The sequence below is a fragment of the Sceloporus undulatus genome, chromosome 5 (assembly GCF_019175285.1).
Source record: "Sceloporus undulatus isolate JIND9_A2432 ecotype Alabama chromosome 5, SceUnd_v1.1, whole genome shotgun sequence".
In the NCBI taxonomy this organism is placed as follows: domain Eukaryota; kingdom Metazoa; phylum Chordata; class Lepidosauria; order Squamata; family Phrynosomatidae; genus Sceloporus; species Sceloporus undulatus.
Genome location: NC_056526.1, coordinates 12,431,507 through 12,456,880, shown reverse-complemented (window position 1 = coordinate 12,456,880; position 25,374 = coordinate 12,431,507). Strand labels below are relative to the sequence as shown.

At 40.0% G+C, this 25,374-nt stretch overlaps 1 protein-coding gene across 6 annotated transcripts in view; it reads left to right on the top strand.

Annotated features, from left to right (window-relative positions):
* The window catches only part of SOX5 (SRY-box transcription factor 5), a 537,054-nt gene that overhangs the window by 389,719 nt on the left and 121,961 nt on the right, over nt 1-25,374 (top strand). For all 6 annotated transcript variants that reach the window (XM_042470201.1, XM_042470204.1, XM_042470199.1 and 3 more), the window contains one exon: nt 4,057-4,142. In XM_042470201.1, coding sequence (XP_042326135.1) covers nt 4,057-4,142 — 86 coding nt within the window. The remainder of the gene's footprint in view (nt 1-4,056; nt 4,143-25,374) is intronic.

Here is a 25,374-nt window from a genome sequence, read left to right as displayed (position 1 = left end):
AGTTATTGATGAAATATCTAATTACTCTTTACTCTTGGCACAAATCAGTATGAGTGTAGACAAGCCAAGGCTAATAAAATTAAAATATGCTGAATTTACCATTCGTCAGTTATTTGAACACTATCCTCTACATCCAATAAAAAATTATGAAACTCATAGTTAATTGGTTTTTTGTACAGGACAATAAAATTAATGTTTAGGATTTAAATACCATAAACTTCCCCAGGCAGATTTGCTGATGTATCTCTGCTTTTTAGTCCATCACATGTTTCATTGTTTAATAGGGTATCATGTGGGCCATATTATAATGCCTCTTGTACACAAGACCCGCAGGCATGGCTTTGTGAAGGCTCCTGGCTAATTTCTGATTTAAGTACTGTCAGATGATGTCCAGGACATTAACAAATTGCCAAGCCCCATAGGGGAGAGTGGAGAGTTGGGGGGAGGAATAACATGATATAGATTTTATATATACATAAGCCCTGTTCAGGCATCATGTACCTGGTTTGAATCAAAGCTTAGATGGAAATGCCTGGCCCATTTTGTCCATCATCGCTTTGCTCACATGGAAAGAATATGTGTGGCGTTCAATGCCTGCACAGAGAACTTTGTGCCTTTTCAGTTGACCCAACAGAACCATTATCACATTGTGGGCTATAGAATTTATGTTCTGGTCCACACAGCTACTTCTAATGGATTTGAAGAGGACCAGCATATTGTTATTGCCACTGTTATTTATAGTCTGCTTTTCAGCCAGGACTAGCTCCCAAAGCAGCTTACAATTAAAATAAAAAGCACCATTTATTAGAGATATGTGGGATGTTTACGATAGTCTCTTCAGGTCATGGACAGTTGATGACACAGTTGAGGTTTCAGACTCTTCTCTCCAGAGGAAGAATGGAGAAGGAATTGAAAGTGGGGTCAGGATGGGGTACCTACCTATTCATTGCCCAAAAGAGGACATTGATTTGCACAAAAAGCACACAAAGGCACATTTTGAAACAAATAATTATGATTTTACATAGCACTATAATACAAGTTGAGAGCCAGCATGATGTAGTGATTTGAGGGTTGGTCTATGATACTGGAAATCAGGGTTTCGTTCCTGCTCAGCCATGAAACCCACTGGGTGACCTTGGAAAAGTCACATGCTCTCAGCCTCTGGTGAAGGCAATGGCAAACATCCTCTAAACAACCCTTGCCAAGAAAACCTCATGATAGGTTTGCCTTTAGCTGGAAACAACTTGAAGGCACACATGCACAATGCAACTTGAGAAACAATAGGTTTGCCTTTAGCTGGAAACAACTTGAAGGCACACATGCACAATGCAACTTGAGAAACAGCATGATATAATGGTTTGAGCATTGGATTACAATTTCCCTGCTCAGCCATGAAAATGCACTGGATGATCTTGGGCAAGTCATACACTCTCAGCACCCTAGAAAACCCCATGATAAGTTTGCCTTAGGCTTGCCTTAAGTTGGAAACAACTTGAAGACACACAACAGCATCAATACAGCTTACTACAGTGGGGAATGTGCTAAATTAGTTGCTATTTAAAAATCAAAAAGGAATCATCCTTAAACATCAAGTGATATTTCTCACTGTGGTGGAGGTTTGGAGTGGATGGTCCTTCAGAAAAAAAAACACCTTTAGACATATTGCTGTCATTTTGATGGTCATTTAAACAGCACTCTGTGCTTTGTAGAACAGGGTTGGGGATGTTTTGGCCTTCCAGGTGTGTTGTCTTACAACTTCTATCAGTCCTACCCTGAATGAACAAAGGGAGGTGATTGTTGGGGTGATAATCCTTAGCAAACAAAAGACCAAAGGTTACCCATCTCTGTCACAAAACAGTATGGCAACCCTAACTCAGAATGTTGAAGATCCCAGCCAACAAAAACATTTGGCCTATTGATGACAGTAATTTCCTAACCACTGTCAACCAACAACCTAGTTCATGAAGGCTTAGTGATCCTGTGAAAAGCACCTGCAAACTATTTATGATACCTAAATGAAATGTGGGGACTGAGGATGAAGTACTATCTCTCCCCTTCCCCCAGCCCAAGAACATATGGGAACATCAGGAATGGTGAGGCTAGAACATGTGTGCATTCAGTGTCATAAAGAACTATGGCTGGGGACGTAATCTCAGCTACCATTGTGAGCAGCAGTCTTTTGTATCTGAAGTTGCCAGATGTTTGGTGAAACCCCTCCCTCCATTACAGACTTTTGATGATCTTCAGGAGAGGATTTTCTGGAGATGGAGTGGGAACGAGTGGTTAGAAACAACTGTTGCATGATTGATTGTAACATTGGGTAAAGCCCAATAAAAGTTGACCTACATTAACTTGCAACATGTTGGTAAATATATATCACGGAAAATAGCAAGAATTTAAAAGCCACATCCACAAACTTATTATGCCCATTTAGTCAGATACACCATGACCATGCATTGTACTTTTACAATAAACGTGTACTGTTCTAAGTCTTGTTTCCAAAGACTTTCCTGGTCCAGTAATTTCTGTTAGAACATCTTTGGTCCATGCACAAATGCTCCAATTATCTTTATTAATGGAATGGAAAGCTTTTTAAACATTTTGTCATGTAGAGAGGCCAGAAATATATAAAGCACTGCACATCTGTGTTAACTGCAAGGTTAGATGTTAACAATTTGTTCCTTTGTTTTCTGCACAAAAACAGAAGGGTTACTAGGATTGTTAATTCAGATTAAATCAGAGATGACAGCAAGATTTAGTAAGGCCTTTTCTTGGATGTGTTCAATCCTAATGTTTTAAAGAGGATTCATATGAGTATTTCTTTTTAAAAAATATTTCATATCAGTTATAGGAAAACAGAAAGACAGGAGGACCTATCTTTAAAAAAAAAAGCAAAAGCACTGCTGTGCCTATCTAATCTACTAAACAAATTTATCTGAGAAATTTTGTCACAATATTACAATTCAGTCTCCTTTCTAGACTACAGCTCCCAGGAATCTTTTCTACAAGAAAAAAGGATAGGATGTCATCATTGCACTTTGCAGGAAAGAGCTGAATTCTTTTACCCTATGAAACCCTTTTGACAATTAATTCAAATGATGTGTGCCAGCACCAAAAAGTCTCCAGCAACTGTATAAATTGAGGTACATTCTGATTAAAAAGATGGGGCCTGTATCCAAAATTTTCCACCTCCCTTGTGAAATCAAACATTTTCAAATGGATTTCTTGGTCCTGTGAACAATGTTATGGGTAACCCTTTCTTCAGTGGCTAGTCAATTGCAGATTAACTTAATGAAACATGTGAGATCCAACAAGGTGTACTGATGTGAGTGTTGGACTACAACTCTGGAGATCAGGATTTGATTCACAGCTCAGTCATGAAACCCACTGGGGTGACCCTGTGCAAATCACATGCCCTCAGCCTCAGGGGAAAACAATGGCAAACCTCTTCTGAAATCCCACCAAAAAAAACATGGGGGTCACCATAAGTCAGAAATGACTTGACAGCACACAACAGCAACAAATGACAGGCTCAAGGCACTTGTGTCAATACAGGCATGTTACAAGCACACCCAGACTTTTATCCATGAATCCAGTGAGTAAAGTCATGATGGGTTAACCCTAAGTTAGCCCCATTGTGTTAAGTGCTTACTGTGAACAAGCTTGCAAATTTGTCCTCTCTTGTGTGATGCTCTTATCAAGGTTGCAGTGTTCCCCCACCACCATTCTTTTTCTTTTTCCTTCATGGCTTCCCCCACCACCACTACCTTCTCAAGCTCAGTCTTCTGATCAATGTGTGCTCCCCCCTCCCTATTTCCCTAAATACATCATGAAAAAGGATGAGGTTTCCGCCTTAATTGCTTGTGCCTTTTATTCACATTCCTCTCTCAGCCAGAATTGTGAAGAGTGTTAGTAAAAGGCTTCACAATGGAGCTTTTCATTAGGCCCCAGCAAGGCATACAAAAGAAGGCTTTTGGGAAGAGTGAATGCAGGAGTTTAATTTGCAGGTGGAGAGTAGATAAAAGGTGCTGATGCCTCTATTATTCTCTTACTTAGGTGACCCTTACCCTGTTCAGCTGATCCCAACAACCATGGCAGCTGCTGCCGCAGCAACTCCCGGCTTAGGCCCTCTCCAACTGCAGGTAAGTCTGGACCAGGCAAAGGTTAAATAAATATGGAAAATGGTTTTCTCTCTCATTCGAACAGCCTGAAATACACAACGTGTTTCTTCCACCCCATCCCCAACCTTTGTTTTGATTATTTTATTTATTTGTTTTTTGTTTTTGGCACAGCCTGCTTTTTCATTTGCAAAACTGCATCTGCAGATGGCTTTCTTTTCACCTGGATGAGGGAGGCTTTATTTGAAGGATCATTTCCACTCCCTGGTGATGCTTTTGGCTTAGCAGGAAAATAATAGTAGTAGAACATACATTTGCACTTCTCTTCCCTTGCATTTTCCTACCTTCCCTGGGTTCCAAGTTTAGTCTTAGAATACTTGTAACATGTTGATGAGGGGAAGGAATAGATATAAATGATGAATTTCTTCTCAGATTGCTAGCAATTCTGTGCAGCAGACAGCACTTGGCTTAGAAATGACCAAAAATGTACCTATGTACATGTGGGATTGGTAGAGACAACCAAATTTGTGTGCACTGAGATCTGTCATGCAGATCTTGGTACGAATGAGATGTCCTTATAATTTGGAAAATTCTGAAGTCAAGAATTTGGTTTACAAACTAGCACTGAATGTAAACCATAGTCATTTCACATCCAAATCTACTTCTGGTTATTCGAAGCTGCCATCATTTCAGCAATATAATTGAGGGCAGGAGGAATGCCATCTTTCAATTGCTATGGCAGAACAACTGGAAGCCAGGAATCTTTAGTGAGCTGTAGTACTCAGATTTTTATGTATCTTCTGCCTCACCTTGACTTAATAAATTCACTGTGAGAAAGTGAGGTAAAATCCTTGATTTGAGTGATGTAAATGTTCACGTATTTTGTTCCCACATGCAAGAGTGTATAATTTAAGCAATTTTCTTCCCACCTTGTGAGAATATATGGATGTATGCCCAATCTGTAAATACTATTTGTACTTTTGGACTTTGTTGGGTAAAATTCATTTTTGTAAAAATCCATGTGGCTTTGCTAGCCAGATCATATGTTTCAGTGTAGAAAACATGTACTTAAGAAAAGACACCGTGCAAAAATATTGTCTTTTGTGCCAAAAACACATTTCAAAAAAAGTTACACATGGTTCTTAACAGGAATCCATGTATTTGTGCAAGGTCCATAAAGCTGTACCCCCCCCCCCCCCCACCAGCATTTTGGTTGTTTAAAAACAACAATACTTTTGTGCAGGAATTGATATCTTTTGCACATAATATGTTTTCTCCCTCGAAACATGTCTTTTGTACAAGAAACCTACATGTACTTTTTTCATATGTCTTCCCCAGTCCTGAAGTGCAAAGAAACTTGGAGTTGGTCTCCTTTCCCTTCTGGAGTGTGTCTCCAGTGTTCAGTTTATAAATGCCTATAAATATTAACCAACATTTTTCATGTCTGTATAAGAGACTGGGCAAAATTTTCAGAGTGTATGTATTTGTCATGATACATATTTAGGTGGATCTCAGCATGGTGTATGTAGAGTTACCAGGTGGTCTTCCATCCAGACATTGAGCTAGATGGCTACATCACATCTGTAGACCACAACCTAATATTCAGAGAAGACCATGCTAAATAGGGAAAAGATTAGAGGTAAGGGGATTTTGTTTACAAAATGCCAGTCATCAGTTATTCACTCCTCCATATGAGCATCTGATGCCCATCGGATGTTATCTTCCCCTGCTTTTATTAATAGGGAACAATAAATTGTTAGCTATTAGAGGACCTGGTTCACAGTGCAAGATTAATCAGTCTTATGAATGTATTCATACTTCCACATCTCAGCTTGACACATCATGGAAAACCTCCCTGAGTCCACCTACAAATGCAAAATCAACAGAGTTGAGGTGTGCTAAATAAGACCTTCAGTATGTCTGATGTTCTCCAAAACCAAGACCAACTCACACACCCAAATCACCAGCCTGTTATGAAAGGATTGTATGAGTTAGAGTTTTCCTTTCCTTTGCTTTCCTCAAAACTGGAGAAGAAAACATTTCAGAGAGATGGAGTAACTATCACATTGTGAGTTGGCCTGAAATTATCATCATTTTCAATTTGCTGTGTATGACATAACATCAGCATAATAAGTCACACTTTTAGTGAACAGGAGAGAGGATAGTTAAGATACATCTCTTCTGCATTTGAGTCAGCTGAGTGCCAGCAAAAGCACTGTCAGTGTATAGGCTTGTAGAGGTTAATGTATTCACCCCTATTGTGCCTTTATATGAAAAGCGACACTGTGCTACAAATACCACAGACAGTATTGGCTTGTTAGGACCACAGATGCAAGGCTGTGTAGATCTGTCTTTCTCCAGGAAAGATATCTTGGGGAGAACCTCAATCCTCATAGAGTGCTACAAATAGTTCCAACAGATGGAAAGACAACAAAGTTATAAATCAGAAAAAGAAAGGGAAGCACTAACCAGAGCTGTGTAACTGGCCATGAAGTAAAATGTTTAGAGGTTGAAATGGTTTATTTCTATTATCATTTTAAAAAAAACAGGGAGAAAAGCAGTTAGTGATAGAAAGAGTGGACAGTATAGAGCAGTTGTCAAGGTTTTCAGAGACCTATAAAATGAAAATTGTGATAATGGTTAGTAGAAAATGAGGGAATGTGGACATTCCCAGTGCTATTGGTTTTATGGGAAGCAATGTGACATGACTGTACTGAGGAAAAATCCATCCAACCTCCAACATGTGAAAATAGAGACAACCTGATTGATGAATATCCAGTAGCACCAAGAGCATGATCTATTGTAAGTTCTGGGGCAGTGGAGCACAGTGAGTCACGGGGAGCACACACAGAGAGAAGGAGTGTAAGATTGATTGATTGATTGATTGATTGATTGATTTTGTGCCTTTCTTCCAAAATGAGACCCAAAACAGCTTGCAATATAAGTTAAAACAAAATACAGATTGAATTTCTCTTATCCAGAAATCTGAAATATTCCAAAATGCAAAACTTTTTTTCATGGGTGGCTGAGATAGTGGAGTTTATTGCATGGGGCTCAGGGAAGGCAAATGGCATGGAAGGGAAGGGAGCGAAAAGGGAAGGGAATGGGGAATTCACCCATATTACCACACCCCATCCATCCCACAGGAGGCGATTTTCAAGAACTGTTCAGAATTATCCTTGAAAATCATCTCTTGTGAGAAGGATGGGGAATAGATCAGGAACTTCCAGCGGCATCGGCAGCGCTCCCCCATGCGGTAATATGGTTGATTTCCCCATTCCCTTCCCCCATTTGCGTTCCCCAAGCCCAAGTGATACCTTTGTTTTCTGATAGGTCAGTGTACATAAACTTTCTGATAGGTCAGTGTACACCAAGCATTAAACAATCCAATTAAAATATTACTTTTAAAACATTAATGTAAACCACTTAAAACATATGTTATATTTTAAAGAACAACACACCAATTGCACATCCTTCTGCATCATATTGTGTATGAATCATATATATGGATTTTCTACACACACATACACAGTCAGTTAGGTTTGGATCCTGAAATAACTACTGTAAACAAAGCATCCATAAGTCACTGTGACAAGAGGCCTGGTGTGAAATAAAAAAGCACTGGGGAAAGTTAGATTTTGGAATACTGCCCTGAGACTCTAAGGATATTGCTTAAATCTATTCATGGAACAGCGTGGGGTAAAGGTCCCACCACCATAAAGACAGTCTGTTAACTCTATCCTCTGCATGGGCATCTGATAATGTGAATACCCAGCTGGCATTACCTCCCCCTGCTCTTATTAACAGGGAAAATAACTTGATAAGTATTGGATGATTTGGTTCACAGTGCAAGATGAACTCATCCTATGAAGGTATATCTATTTCATAATCTCAGCTTGCTACATCCTGGAAAACTTCACCTGACCCCATATCTGTGTGTCTATGCTTTCAAGTTGTTTGTCAACTTATGGAGACCTCACGAATTTAATATTTCAACCACATACACAGATACCAAATCCTCAGACCTATGGTGTGTTAGACCTGAACTTGGGTATGTCTGATTTTCCACAAGACTATCTTGCTCCCCCTCATCAGACTGCTAAAAATTGTTTTTGAAGCTACATCTGCACTGTACAAATAATCCAGTTTGACACTGCCTTAACTGCCAGGGCTCAATGCTATGAAATTCTGGGATTTGTAGTTGTATGAACTATTTTAATTACATGCTATGCCATTTTACTGTTATAATCCGCTTTGATTCCTTGAGAAAAAGTGGAATAATAATAATAATAATAATAATAATAATAATAATAATAATAATTATTATTATTATTATTATTATTATTATTATTTGTCAGAGAGGTCTGGTGCCACAAGAAGTTACAGATCTCTGAATTCCATAGCATTGAGTCATGGTAGTTAAAGTGGTGTCATACTGCATATTTCTGCAGTACAGAAGCAGCCTCTGTGTTAGAGTCCAATAAGGTAACTATTCCAAGCTCTGGGAATATTGATTCCATATTCTCTTTTTGGCAAAGGAAAGAAACTACATTATCTCTCCCAGGACTTTTAAGCTTTTATCCCTTGTGTGTTTATTACATTGTTGTGACAAATACAGCCGTATAAACAAGGTTTGAAAACCAGATTTAAGCACCCAAACCTCTTGGCCTGGATGGATGACTTTATCAGTTTCGGTTTTTCTTATTTGCATTCCTTTAAAAGCTCAGTTTTTCTCAAGTGCAAAGATAAAGAACTTTAAGGATGCAGGAATTTTTTCTTAAAATAACAATCTAAAAATAAAGACCTAATTCCTATTGTTAGTATCAAACAGAGTAGACCTGATGAATCATGGAGATTTACCTATGTGTTGACTCACCATCCCATTAGACTCCTCCAACCAACAACAGGATTCCAGCTAAATTCTCATCCATCCTTAAAAGAACCCTGAGTTTTTAATTACTTTATTCACATCTATCCTGCCTTTCTCCTTGAACGGGGACTCAAGGTGGTGAACAGCACATTTAAAATACAATTTAAAAACAAAACCAAAGCATCAAAATATATAAATATAAAAATTTTAAAACAATTAAACAATTTTAAAAGTTAAAACAGCCATAGTTCTCTTTCCAAGAACTATAAAACAGAGTAAAACTGATTGGAGCTGTGTCATTAGCTCTTGTAAGAAGAGCCCTGAGGATGAAAAAAAGATAAAATCCCTCTGAAGTCCTATTGAAATAATGGGTTCATGAGCAAGCCAATTCCTCTGGCTTGGAGCACTCATCATGCAGAAACCCAAGATGGATTGAAGCAAGACTTGAGCCAAATGATGGCCACCTGTCTGCCCAAGGTCTAGCTCTAACCCACCAAAGCAATTTTTATCCAGCCCTCAATATCTGAGCCAAATTTTAATCAAGATGTGTTGAGAAGTTGCCCTGCGATTTCTCCCATTAAAAGAAAAGGAAGAAATAGAGACATCCCTTGTCTCACTTTTGAAAATGTTTCATTGCACGTTTGGATTTTATGTGGAATGCTTCCAGTTGTGCTAGATCATATCTCTATATTGTAGAGATACTGCAATTGACCAAAGACACGCATTCAAATCCCTACCTACTCAAAAACTAGTGACATTGGAATGGGGATAGTTTTTTTTGAAAACACAGTAGAGCTTAGAAAGGTTACTTTTCTGCAATGACAGTTGCCAGAATCCTCCAGCCAGCATGGTCTCATGGGTATTCTGGGAGACACACTCACCAAAAGTAACTTTTCCAACCTCTGAAACCGAGTGCCCCTTCAGAATGTAGATGGGAAACATTGGTGCTGTGGGCCATGCACTTTTGATAAAGTGGGTGCAAGGCAGAGATAATAGTGATGTTGTCAGTAAGTACATTTCTCCACTTGAGGACTTCCTGCAACACATGTTCACTAAACTGTGGGGCTTTTAGTCTGCTACAAAAGCGTAAGCAGCTGCTCTATTCAGCCGACTCATGACTTTATAGATTTCAATTATGTCTCCTCACGGTCGTCTTTCAATACTCTTGGAAGAACATTTTCTACCTGCCCTCATTTTTCCTTTCTGCCTTTTATTTTATTCTCTGCTCCTGGTTTTGCGCTTTCATCCTGTCCGAATCTTTGTGCACTGACAGCAGTAGTGAAACAAGGTTATTGTGGGAAGGGGATGAAAAGGGGGAAATGACAATGTCACCAGTTCTGTGCAGTGTCTGACACATGCTCTTGGTGTTGAAAGACCCCTGCCAACCTGGCTTTGAGAGGACATGTGTTTTGAAGCCCTTCCTCTCCTCTGTCTCTCCAGGAGTCCCCCACTGTGCCATCCTACCTGCCACAGTTAGCACTAATTGGTTGCCCTCATTGGCACTGCCTGCCGAGAGGCTAATGACTGGATGAGCAGGTACATTAAACTGCCTTCCCTGTTTGTAGCAGTGGATACTCTATAATGAATGTAACTGACTACTTTAGGGAAGCTGCCATGCCATACATCTATGTCTGAGCTTCTTTTTGTGTGGATAAAGCAGAGACTTCCCTGTCTTTCTTTGCAGATATGGATCTTGGGAGAGCTCATTGTCACTCTCTCGGGCAGTGCTTGCTTAGATTCTGTTGACCTGAACTCACATGAGCAGAGAGATTGCGTATTGGGTAGTGTTGCCACACTACTTGTAATCTAGACAGTTTGAAGAAAGGTAAAAAGTTATGCAATAATGGTGAAGCCACATGATCCCCTTGTATGTGTAGATTCCATGTGCTGTTTCTCTGTTGGAAATCAGAAGGTTGCTTTTGTAACAAGGGCAGATCTGTGTTTTTGTACCTTCAGGTGAAGGAATGTCTGAGGAGGAGAAGACAAAAAGAGCAAGGGTGAATCTAAACTGTAGAGATAATGTCGTTTGATATTGCTCTAAGTGCGGTTGCTCCATCCGTAGAATCCTGAGATTTGTAGTTTTACAAGGTCTTTAGCCTTCTCTGCCAAAGAGTGCTGGTGCCTCACCAAACTACAAAATCCAGAGGCATGGCTGCTAGAGTGGTGTCAAACTATACTATTTCTCCTGTGTAGATCCATCCCAGATTGGTATTTCCTAACCCAGTTTGCAGCAGACTATATGGTTTCTACAGATTTGTTGTTAGGAACATACAGTTCTATTATATTCTGCTAGCAAGTTTTCTCAGGATGATTCTGTACTACCCCTACTCCGGTTGTGCAGCAAGGCAATGTAACATCTCCAAAAAGACTGGACAACTTTCTGATGTCATCATTATTATGTTGAGGTAGCATTCTGAAGTCTGGGTTATCTATACTGGGATGTAACATAGAGACAGAGCCTCCTCCTTTCATCAGCCTCATGAAGTTCAGCTGATGATGGTGGCAAAGACACATACACACACACACTGGGTCTTTGCTTATCTATTTTCTAAGCAGTAATGGGTGAATGGAGACTAGAATAGGCAAGTGGGAAAGGAAACTGTTCAAGACTCATCCCCATAAGCAAGCTGATACACATCCCAGAGGTATAGGAGGAATTAAAGGGGATCTGTCTCTTGGGCTGTGGGTTTTCCACTGCTGATGTAGACCAAGGGAGGGCAACTGTGTGGAGACTAGAGGCTAATTTTTCTCACTGATATAATACAAATGAAATATCTCAATTTATCTCTACAATCTCTCTCAATATGGTAGCATTGCATTACTTCCTCTTGAGAGGGCCTGGAGAGGAAAACAGGTATTTGGGGTAGTACAGGATTCTGGGGAGCTTTTGTGGGTAGGCTGAGAGTATTTTTACATGCTTTTACTCATTTACCCCAGGATTCTGGGGACAAACATTCCCCAAAAGTGCATGTTTAATTATTATTTTTATAAACTCAGGAGCTGTGGGGCTTTGAGAGAAATGATAAGGGTTTGGAGGGCCCAAAACGTGGAATTCCAGGCTCACATACAAACCATGATCTGCCCTATGTCCACCCATAGTATAGACAGTTTAGAGATGGCTCAGTGGCGTGACCTGCTATAAAGTCAGATTCCTATATTTCCTATGGTTTATGTCCGCACTCAGCTATAACATAGGGAAGAGTGGGGTTGCATCAATGTATTGTTTATGCAAACATAAAGATATTTCATGATTTTCTTTGGATGGTAAGAAGCCCAGAACATTTTTGAAATATTATTTTATATTCTGCTATTATAGGTTTACATTTCACATCCAGTAGCTAAAACACAGATTTAAACACCAGTTAAAGCTTTGCATTTTTAGGCACATGAGCAGAGAGGTCTTTTGCCATTTTTCCCCTCTCCTAAATATTTTTCTTTCTAGGATGACAAATCATTATTGTATTGCTTAACTACTATATTAGACAACAGCTCCAATTCACTTACACTTTGGAAAAGCCAAAGCGAAACTGGGCTTCCGCTTGGAGAAACATTCCATGAACATCTGGGCAAAATAAACTGAAAATAAGAGCTAAATACACATACTGCAGTGTTTCAGATTAGCATTGCCAAAACATGGCAGGCATCCATCTGTCATTAGCTCACTAGATTCCTTTAACATTAATATGCACATTTCTTGATGGACATCACAAATGCTGAAGATGATAATGACAGTGGGTTAATAAGGCAGCATAGTATGAATATTTCCTATTGGCTAGCCCCTAAAATTGGTCTCAAATGTATAATATTAACCTAGATTGGGCATCGTGCTCTCCTATTTTTTTGCAGATACTATATTTAGGTGCATTGGCTGCAAGTTTCTCACCACCTGTTCTGCCCGAGGGGTAGCCAAAATGCCCATTTTTATATGAGACTGGTGGAGATCAAGGGCCAGTTCCACAGCTGTAGGGAATAGATGCACTTCCATGGGTGCAAATGGATCAATGCCCATAAATAGCAGCTGAGGATTTAGACCTAGCATTGGTGAGAGACATTCTGCTGGCATGCTCCACTTGTAGGTGTTGTCAAATAATGCACTATTAATGCTTTAAATGGGTTTTTTCACCTCTTCTCCCTGCAGCTGCAAGCATGGGACTCTCTCCCTTTTTTCAGTGTCCTTAGATTCCTATTATTGCAAGTGCTGTGTGTTATAATGTGCGGTTTCTCAATTTGCATACACACTCTTAGAGATACAAATGTCATATGTTCCCAGTTAGATTCTTATGGTTCAGTGGCCACTGGCCAGCCATTACTATTCTAAACTACTGAGGTGTAAATCTATATGGAGAAATGGGAGAAATGCCTTACCCTCAGTCTTGGACATGAAGGAAATCCTAGAGGCTCCATTTCCTGACCACAGTTTTGAGATGAGCCACAGTGAACTTGTGAAAGAAACTTAAAGGGAAACCTGCAAGCTAACACTTATTTAAAGTGGTTATCAAGGGTTAGTAGAGAGAGAGTTATGGTCCACTGCTCATAGCTGCCTGGAAAAAAAGATATACCCAGACACACTGTACACAGTCTGATGAGGATTTTGCTAGGTTGGGAATAATTCAGCTCTCCAAGTCTTATTGGGTCATGATTGAGTTGGAAGTTGGTTCCTTCCATCTCTAAGGCCCTGTACAGATTAGCCTGAAAGGCCAGCATGGGGGCAAAGTTGAGGTGTAGGACTCTTGGAATACTTTAAAAACAGTCTGGGACCACATGTGGGCCCACATAATTTCTACTAAACCATTAAAGGAACATGTGTCAGATTTTGATCTTGCATTCCCATGAAGCCCACAGGTCTTGTACTTGTGCATCTGCACCCAAGGTGGCAAAACTGAGGGTGGGAAAGGAAGAATGGCTGCTAAAAGATGGTCCTCACTTTCATATGATGTGGGGGGATCTGGTGAGTACAAACAGAGTAACAAACGGATGTTAGGTTAATAGCTCTTTTTGCATAACACATTTGGTCGATCAGTGTGCACATACTTGGGGGTGAGGAACCAGGAAACCTCACAGCTTCCTCTTGTCTTCGCTCTGGCCTGCTGTGTGTTAGCAGACCTCAGCCTGCATGAGTGAGCTTCCTTGTGGGTTAGAGAGCGAGTGTTTCTCCTCTCTTTCCCCCTCTTCTTCCCAGCCCCTGAGCCTGCAGGGCAGACAGACAGAAGCACACATATGATTAATACAGCACAGCTGCAGTGCTGGCTCATTTGCATATGTATTAATAGAGGCAGAAACAACAATTCAATTACATCAAGAGACATTTGGAATACTAAAGAAATAGGCCTGAGACCATTCTGATTTTTTCCCCTCTCCTCTGTCTTTACTTAATTCAAGCAGGCAAGAATCTTTGGATTCAGTGATTTCGTCTCCTAGCTCTCCCCACACACACTGCTTTCCCTCTCCAAAATAAATAAATAAATAAATAAAAATCCCCTTTAGGAAGAAGTGGTGAGGGGCTACATACACAGCTATTACTACCACTGGGCTTCCCAGGAGCTCTCTGACATTCTGACAATAGGAACAGCCTGAGCAAAGCTTTTCTTCTATGCTTTTTTCATATCACCAAGCCTTCAGCTTGAAGATGGTGACTTTTGTTCCCCACTAAAACAGCCTCAAAACATGGCCATTCCCATCTTCTAGTCCTGCAGACAAATTCTTTCTGCTTTTCTCTTTGACTCGTGTTCCTTGAAGTTTTGATCAGTTTTCCTTTTATCTTCTTTCTTTCAATAGCTCTCTGTGCCAAGCTGCCTAATTATTAGGGTTCCCAACTTCAGGTTTCAGACTCTGGTACTTGAGCAAGGCTAAAGGCTTGTCCCTGAAGCAGATTAGCCCAGGGCACAGATAAATAGAGAAGGTAAGAGATTATGTGCCTTGCATGTAGATGTTCCCAGGTTTTCCTGTATCTTTTCCTTCTAATATTCAGTCAAAATCTATCCTCCTGTAACTAACTTAAAATCACTGCATATGGTCCTGCCCTCTGAGGTTTGGTGATATGAAACTCTCCTCCTCTTGTGGCATCTTTTGCGGTATTTAAAGAGTGTGATCATGACATTCATTTGTCTACTCTTCACCAAGGTGAATGTGCTCAGCTCCTTCAACCTCTCCTACTATGTTAGGGTCTCCATCCCAACGAGTCTCACTCAGGCAACATACCTATTGGATTTTGGTACTTCTGTGGTAGCCCTTCAGACAGAAGAGAACTCTCTGTAAAATATGTCACACAGAACACGCTGGGCCAAAAGCTCCAACCCAGAACCCTGTTTAGATGCAGAAGTAAGCAGAGGAATGCTGTACATCTGGCAGACAATACTGAGCCTCTAGATTGGCCCAGCTTAGAATCATGGCCATGGATTTGGCCTTGCTTACTCATCAGAGCAGAAGCATCTGCCTGTTGCACTGCAGAACCCAATTCACATTTCAGGAACGTTACGCCAGAAATACTGGACTGTAAAGGCCTCTGTCCCAGGTCTGTATTTGGATACAGCCACCCACGGACCTGGCCTAGTTCTGACACCAGCTCTGAGTCAGCACACATTTGGAGAATGAGAAAGCAAAAAGAGGTTATGCAAGCAGAAGCATGTAACTCCCTGGCAAGCACCATTGGTGAGGTCAGGCCATCTTTAATTTCTTTCCTCTTGTAAGAGCAAAAAAAAAGTGTGTTAAAAAAAGACTGTTGCACTTTCCTCCTCTTTCTTTTTGAGGTTAAGCAGGCAGAGAAGTAAAGCAGAACACTCCTTGATTATTTATAAGACATTAATTTTACATGAATATTGCTTAAGTGGCTGACAACGTCAGTAGTTGTGGCAGCAGGCAGAAGCTCCATCAACGGAATTGTGCTTCATCCCATGGTCCGGTTCCAAGAGAGGAACACTGACATTTAAAAAGAAGAATGGGCAAAGAATTGTTTATTTATTTTTAACATTTTGCTGACAGGTACCTTATGAAAAAGTTTATTTAGCTGCTTTTAATTCCACATTGTTTCTCTGTAATCACATATTTCTATAACAATGCGTATGGCAGAAGCTCATGGCAGATACCCACTCTAAGGCCCGAGACAGACAGGCCGAAAGGGGCATGGCGGCGTGGCACCAATTTCACATTCCCTAATCCTAGTATGGAGTGGCAGCGGACTAATGACGGTATCCCATGTACACAGGGGCTGCCATTGTGACATAAGTGACACGCAATATCTGCACATCAACTCATGCCGCTTACTCTGGCACTTTAAAAAAGAACCTGGAAACACCAGGTTGTTTTTACTCCAGAGGGAAGCTGCATGGTTTGGTGGCTGCCGCCAGCCCGGACATTCCTAAAGGTACGTACTGGGCCTTAGTCAACATGGACCTCTCCTTTGCTGATATCAAAAGGGTTGAGTTCATGCTTAAAGCATTTCCAAAGAAATCAGTGGCGCTTAAGGGAGTCATAATTACTATGTCTGATTGATTTCAGTGGCTCTACTCAAAGCACAATTAAGTTTGGAACCAACCCAAAGTCTTCCTCAATTTTATCTGGTGGTGGTTGTGGGCCTCCAAGCCATTTCTGATTTACCTAAGGCAAACATATCACAGGGGTTTCTTGGAAAGATTTGTTCAGAGGGGGTTTACTTTTTCCTTCTTCTGAGGCTGAGAGAACAGGGCTTGCCTAAGTTAACCCACTGGGCTTCCTTAGTCAAGTGGGGTGGGACCTTGGCTCATTGGAAGAAAACCAGCTAGCCAATGGGCAATTCGAGTTTCTACCCTCTGCATTTCTGCATTGGGAGTGGTGGAAGAAAAATATCCTGCCTGATTCAAAGATCCACAGTCAGGTGGGGTCAACAGTACTGGTCTAAACATCTCGACGGTTTTACACAGTATATGATAGCTTATAGTTTTGCATAAGGCAGCCATAGGATTCATGAAGCCAATACCCTATAGCCTAAAATCACAGATAATGCCCCTTGGATACAACTGTACATACAATCATGCAATTATGTTCTACAAAAGGACATAAAAATTATTCTTTGCTGACAGCATTGTCCTGACGTCTATATGAAGTAGTTTATGGCCAATTTTGACAAAGTTTGAAGCAGACATTGAAATGGCTTAGAGCAGCGGTTCCCAACCTGTGGGTCGCCACCCCTTTGGGAGGTCGAACAACGCTTTCACAGGGGTCACCTAAGACCATTGGACAACAGTAGCAAAATTACAGTTATGAAGTGGCAATGAAAGTAATTTTATGATTGGGGGTCACCACAACCATAAGGAACTATATTAAAGGATCAAAGCTTTTGAAAGGTTGAGAAACACTGGCTTTGAGACTGTCAGTGATTTATATACATGTGCATAGTTGGATCACATGCTCCTTGACATGGCAACACAGAAATTAATCCTAAAATGTTGATGTTTAGGTTTAGCCTACAGTTTTGCAGATTTAAATATTTATTTTTGGATTATATTGAACATAACAATAAGACAGGATCCTGACTTAATATGAGAATGCAGTGTGTTTGGCATGTACTCCATTGGCTCTCACTTCATATCTTTCTACACACAAACCAGAAACTATGGAGGTTATGATGGGTATGGTATCCATACTCCTTCCCCTTGATGTCATCATTTTGTGGTTTCTCCGTTTTGGTCTGGTGATTTTTTTTCCATTCTAAAAGGTTGAAATGCAACTGGTAAGGCTTAGGGACTGACAGTAAGAGCTTATACACATAGTTTGGTCACATCCTTTTGCTATTGGCCAATCCAGCACTTCTCCAAAAATAACTTCTCAAAAATTGAATCCAGCTCTTAGGTCAAAAGAGATTCCCCCAGTCTTTTGCTAGGCCATGATGTTTGAAGATGCTGTTGTGTAAATGATTCTGTTGACCTTGTTCCAGAAGACCCATATGTCTAACTTGGTAAATGCCAGGGTTTGCTGAGCTTCTGCTTATCAAGCACCACTCTCGATTCCACATGTTAAATCATTTTAAACTTCCCAAACCAGCTTGTGATATGTCAGGAACAAGGAGCCTCCCATTCAGACAAAAAAGTCAACTGTCCATTGGACATATTCAGGCTCTCATGTACATCTATAGTAGGCCTTTGGGTCAGAGTCACTATAAAACTGATAAGAGTGTCATCGAAGAGGGCAGATGCAAACACAGAAAAATTATTGATTTTTAAAAATACAGAGAGAAACAATAGCTGATTCATCACTCCATTCAAGGAGTGTGAACAGAACATAGTTCCAGCCCTTAAAATACTTCCACCCTCCTCCTCTTTTTATTGCCTGGAATCTTAAGAGCTTTATCATTTGCAGTCATAAAATGAAAATATACACCAAACCCTCAAAGGGCAAGTATGAAATTAAATTATATTTGGGCATCTGTAACCTTTTAAAATGATCAGATTCCAGTTAATGTATTTCTTCCTGTTCCGAGGGCTGCCATGGTGTTTGATGGTGGGAAGCAGTCCAAAGGGCATTGGGAGATAATAAATTCACTGGAAGTTTCACCCTGAGGCAGTCCTCAATACACCATGCCTTCCATTTAGGAGGCCTGACCAAAAATCTTGTCACATTCAAAGGTCACTGAGGTTGGGGATGGTGTGCCCCATCGATCTTTCCCTAGTGGCACAGAGTGACAGCTGAGCTCATAAGCAGTCGTCAGAATTTGGAAGAGAAGTTATTGTGGCAAATGGAGACTGGTTGGAAGAGGAGGGAATAAAGCAGCCTGCAAGGCTTTTTATATCCTGTAGGCTAATAACATCCCTAAATAATTATTTTATAGCTGACAAAGTAGGACTCCCATGGTTTGGCATCTTCCTTTTCTGTGTTTCCAAAGGTGGTCTCCACCATCTGTTGTTGCTGTTTTTAAGGGCCTTCAATCACAGGATCATTGAGTTGGAAGAGACCTCAATGGCTATTCAGTCCAACCTTCTGCCATGCAGGAAGACACAGTAAAAGCACCCCCAACAGTTGGCCATCTAGCCGCTGTCTGAAACCCTCCAAAGGAAACTCCACTGCTGTCTAGTCCACTGCCAGACAGCTCTCACTGTCAGAAAGTTCTTCCTAATGTTTAGGTGGAATATTTTTTCCTCTACACTTGTCCCTCCATATGCACTAGGGTTAGGGGCACAAGACCCCTGTAAATATGGGGGGAAACCATATAACAAAAACACCATGTTTTTACCTGAGAGGATACTTCTCTAGGAATCTCTAGGTCCTCCAGTGCAACTCTGTGGTCAACATCCGACAGATATTGACCATAGAACTGCACTGGAGGACCTAGATATTCCTAGAGAGAACATAGTTATCAAATTTATGAATAATCACATCCGCAAATATCAGTCGCAAATATGGAGGGATGAGTGTAGTTTGAATCTACAGCTTGGTGTTCTAGTCTCTGGAGCAGCAGAAAACAAGCTTGCTCCTTCTTCCATATGACATTCTTGCAAATATTTTAACATGGCTATAATGTAATCTCTTAACCTTCTTTTCCCCATGCTAAACATACCCAGCTCCCTAAGCTGTTCCTGTGGCTGTTATTTCCATGTTTTTGCTGTATTCTGTTTTAACTTATACTGCAAACTGATTTCAGTTGGATATTAGAGGGAATATAAATTAAATAATAAATAAACCAACATTTATCTTCTGTTCTTTAAAAAGGTATCTGTATTAGGTTTCACTTAACATGCAGTTTTATATCAATACAATCAGTAATACAACTGATGAGAAGGAAAGAGGCCAATCAACTTTGGATACTACATAGTATGTTACAGTAATTCCCCAAAGCTTGCTATTCTTTATTTATATCCTTTTTAACATGTCCCTTCCTCATTATAGCCTTCTTATCAGACTCAAAAGCTGATCGAAAATACAAGGAGAGCTCATAGTGATGTAGCTGTAAATGAGTTTTCAAAACTTTATTAGCTGGAAATTTTTCAGTTCCTCTCTGGGGTTAGTGTGTTGTTCTTATTTGTTTGGGTCTTTATGTTTGTATATTTTGGTAAATATCTGTTTAACAGCTGCTTTGGTTGCAAGCCGCATATGAAATGGGGGGGGGGGGGACTGCCATATTGGAAATTGTTCCATTTTCCCCCTTCTGTTAAGTGGGAATTTGTGGGTTATTAATTTGTAACATGTGGATTAGGGTCTTTCTTAATTAATCTCATTGATAGAACTTAATATTTTCATAGAAGTAATTTCGGTTTATAATGATTTGGAGGCAAGTAATAACTAAGGAGATGTAAAATATTTCCTTCTCATTCTCTCTCTTTCTTTTAAAAATGCTCTAGTTTTCTATGTTAGATCAGTGAGACTCGGAATCCTTTTAGCTGACTATTGTTATTGTTAACTTTATTTATATCCTGCATTTTCTCCAAAACTGGATTCAAAGTGGCTTATAATTTAAAACAAGTACAGTATAGCATTGCTAAAAGCATACAAAGGTCAACATTTAAATAATGTGAACTACTTTTTCACTTTGAACTCAGTTTGCAGCAGATGAAGTAAGCTGATGACAAATGTGGAAAGTGGGACAAGGAAAGAGAAGCCAGAACATTTTAGAAGCCACTGAGAAAATGAGATAGCAGAGGATTAACTGTGACTGTCCCTGCTGAACTGGGACAGTTGAAGGTTATGAAATATTAATTTTAGCTCAAGCAGACACCCGAGTTAAAAAATGATAGAACCCAAGTCCCTTTATTGATTACTGCGGGGTTTTTTTTCTTTGATTGATCATTTACACTTCAGCCAGCCAATTAATCAATTAAATACACATTCCAACGCTTCAAGGTATTAAATTAATAAATCAATGTACCAGTCAACTATATAAGGAGCTGGCTTTGATTGTGACAATGACTCTGAACATTACAGCGTTATGAACGGGAAGTATAACTGATTTTTTTATACTTTCTGCTTCCTTACCTCATGCAGAATAGATCTTCTGAGTCATAAACAGGGGATAGATGATTAAGTTCCCAATGCAGCACATCTTGTGAAAGAACTATTATTTAAAAGTTAGAGGTTGGGAGAAACAGAAGGAAATGCTGTATTATGCTTCATGTTTTCTTCATTGTCTTCATCATTAAAAAACAAAAAAAGCTTGACTCATCTATGGGAACATATGCTGAAAAAACTGTCTGTACAATCTATTAATAAATAAATAATCAGATATAATTATCAGTTAGCAGTTTGGATAATTATTTAGCCCAATGTTGGCTATTCTGACTTGCAAAAGCAGTCCAGGGCTGTCTGCCAGCTCTCCCACCTGAGATGCTGTAGCTGGTGATGCCAAAGATAAAATCTGAGGTGCTATAACTCACTGGGCTACCAAGCTATGGCATTTCCTTTATATAGATCACTTGATTTCTATTTCTGCTTCTTCCATCCTAGAACAGAGTTAAAGGCTTCCCAAAGCCTCTGCTCCCATCCCAGACAGAAGCAATGATTTGGAGTCAAGTAAGAACTAAGGAGATGTAAAATATTTCCTTCTCATTCTCTTGCTTTCTTTTAAAAATGTTCTAGTTTTCTGTGTTAGACCAGTGAGACTCGGAATCCTTTTAGAAAGGAGAAAGTCCATTTGGAAGCTGTGGGTGGGTGGTAGTATATATAATATTTTGTCCACACAAAGCAATTTCCCCAAAAGCAGATGTGCGGATGGAATCTTTGATCTTCCATACATTGTCTTGATTTATGCACACAATATGTAAGCTATTCTTCAGGGCCTCCGATTATGAGGGGCTACTAAATGCAAAGCAATATAATGGGTGGGTAGGTTTTGGGGTAATGCTGTGGGGCCTCTTGAACTTGACATAACCTTGATCCCCACCCCACTCCTCCCAGAAACCTTCACAATAGTTTTATCTGGCCAAGAACAGACAAACAGACAGACAAATCACAAGCAGTTAGAGGAGTGTGGTGTGATGTGGGCTTTCAACTGTAAAATACTTCTTTTGTAACAAATCCAGGTTCATGATTTGGGGGAAATAATGCTGCAGTTTATAGGTGGAAATTGATCTTCCACTGCTAATTGTAGATGGCATATAAGGAAAATGGGACTTGTTTTCATTTTTTTTAAAAAATCCACACATTTGTGCATGCTTTTTTGTTATGAAAATAAGACCGATGCCAAAGAAAGGCTGATCGTCTCTCAGAGATGTAAATTAATGTGTGCCGTGGTCAGCCGAGGACCTGCTGGCATCTGGTTGACTGGTTCGAAAAGCTTAATTTGCTTTGTGAACTGCTTTCTATTATCGGTTCTCCATTACTGTCAGTCAAGCGACCCGGATAAAGGCAACAACAAGAGTGACGGTGACAATGACAGACACTCACTCCTTGACACACGGCGCTCGGCAGAGGAGCGTGTGCAGGAAAAAAGCAGTTACCCTCTTCCAGTTCAGGCAGAGCTGAAAGAAGTTGACAAGTAGGCCTTGTGGGCTAGCCAGGAGATCTCACTGCCACACAGGAGGCAGAGGGAATAGGGTTGCTCACTAAAAGAGGAGTTGAATTTGGAGCAGAAAATGGTATGTTGGAGCAGAGGGCATTTAAGTTATGGCAGAAGATGCATCTGTCTTCTCTCAAAGTTAAGCTGTAGGCTGTTCTGATTTCCAAGCTTGGGTTCAGAGGGTTTCCTTAGTTCCCTTTTGTCTTACCATGGAGTGCTTAATGGGACGTGACAGCTAGTGATCACAGCCCCTTTATTCTATGCAAGAAATTTATTTACTTTGGCCTAAATCTATTTGCTTGTCCCAGTTGAAGTAAACACATTGAATGAGTGGGGTTTACAGAAACCACTCTAATGGGGACCAGCAGTTGGACATCACCCACAGCTTTATTAGAGGAGTCAAATATGTATTTTGAAAGGTAGACAGGAACTGCAGGCCAACTCAAGTGTTGTCTTCCTTTTCTCTTAATTTCACTTGGAATGGATAAATGACTTAGATAAGCAACACTTACCTATAAGAGCAAAATATGGTTTTCTTTTCTGAAAAATAACTTCCATTTATGGGGAAACTTGGCACTTGTATTATCACATCCACTGTGATAATTGCACACATACACATGTTGGCACATGTACATCATCTTTATTTGCAACAGAGGACTAAAGTTGATGGTTCATCCCAGTTAAAGCAGACCCATTCAATCAATGGGGATGTGAAATGTCAATATTTATGTAAGATCCATATTCCATTCTTATTTATGTAAGGTCCATATGGAATATGGAAGAAAGGAGAAGAGAAGAAATAAGGTTAGAAAGAAGGTGAGGAGAAAAGATCTGATGGATACCTTGATAGGGAATTTGTAAACAAGACTAATGATTAAAGTTAAAATATTTAGATTATTTGTAGATTGTTCATTTATGTCTAGTTAAATGTTGTTAATTGTTAAGTTGTGGTTTCTTCCCTTTTCCTTTTCTTTTGTCATGTGTCTTTTTTATATATGGATACTCTATATCTTATGTGTAATTGTATAAATAAGCAATAAAAAGACGATGTAAAAAATAAAATATTTATGTAAGATCCAAAACACACTGCAGAAATAATCCAGTTTGAGACTGCTTTAACTGCCCTGGCTCCATGCTAGGGAATCATGGGAATTGTAGCTTATTGTGGCAGCAGATAGAGAAGGCTAAATGTCACAAAACTACAGTTCCCCAGAATTCCCTAGCATTTAGCCAGGGCAGTTAAAGCGGTCTCAAGCTGGATTAATTCTGCAGTGTGTTTTGAACCTAAATTCCCTTAATTCAGTGGGTCCACTTTATTTGCAACTAGCAATTGGATTTAGTTCTCTGATTCCAAAAGCCATTTATATTTTTAGTTTTTTGTGGGTTTTTCAGGCTATGTGGCCATGTTCTAAAAGAGTTTATTCCTGACGTTTCGCCAGCATCTGTGGCTGGCATCTTCAGAGAATGTTGGCATAGAAGAGAGCTGGATATGCAAAGGAGAATCCCACCCTGAGGCCCTACCATCAACAACAGAGCAATACACAGATTAACATGGAATTTCCTCCCTACCCAAGGTCACACTGTGTGTGTGTGTGTGTTTTTCTATGCCAACATTCTCTGAAGATGCCAGCCACAGATGCTGGCGAAACATCAGGAATAAACTCTGCTAGAACATGGCCACATAGCCCAAAAAACCCACAAAAAAACTATGGATGCCGACCATGAAAGCCTTTGACGTCACATTTATATTTTGTCTGTTACTCTTCAGAAGGATCTTGTAGACCTGTGAAAAGTGCAGAAAAGGACAACCAAAATTACCAAGAGACTTCAGCAGCTCCACAGTGGGGAAAGGTTACAATGTCTGGGTTCTAGCTTACGAGGGACATGATACACACATTTAAACCTATGTATGGCATGAACAAAATGTTTCGGGACTAGATTGATGTTTTTGATGTTTAAAAAAAAGAGCTTCTTCCCATCCTACACAGTTAGACTATGTATAGTATTTGCTACTGTGGCTTTCCAGGTTCTGCGGGGGCACAATCACAGTTTAAATCCCAATATATATTTTTAGCAAGAAGTCAGATATTCAATATAACACATACTTACTGTCCCCAAACATCCATGCATCCAATGAGGTGTAAGTGTAGTACTTGATTGCAGGACTCTTTTGCTTGTGCTGTTCGGCAGTGTTGCCACATTTGGATGCATCTTTAAAGCCCTAAATAAAAAAAAGATGCAAATGCAATATAAATAGATGCAAATGCAATATAAATATTCCACCACGAAGAACCTTTGTTCTCTCCTAAATACATAACTGAAAACACCAATACTTTATTCATGGTGAAAATGGCCTGCTCCTTATCCTTGGTAAGTTCAGTTTCTTTATTCTCCAGCTCTCCCTCTGTTTCTAAACTCAACAGGTACAGCCCCTTCGTTAGGATTTCTCCATCCTTTGGGCCAAGCCAGTAATTCACAGGGGTCTCACTGCCAGAAGATGTATTGATGACTGTTAGCTTGGGCAGCTTTGAAAGAGTGTTAGACAAACTCATGAAGGACATGACTACTAATGGTTACAGGTTATGACGATGATCATATATTATCTCCAGTGCTGCAGGCAATATGGCTCTGAAGATCACTTGCAAGAGATCATAAACGTGAGAGTTCTTTTGTGCATACATCCTACTGATGGCCTTCTCATAGGCATCTTGTTGACCACCTTAGTAACAGAATGCTGAACTAGGTAGATGTTTCATTTGATCCATCAGAGCTCTTCATGCATTCTTACCTGAAAAGAAAGAACATTTGTTTCAGCAAAATTTGCAGCCACATTAGCAGAGTCTTGCAAGAGAAATGTGTGTTTATCTTGTGCTACCACATGCTATAGGGACAACAGGATTTGGTGTTCATCACAACAAGAGCTCTTTCTT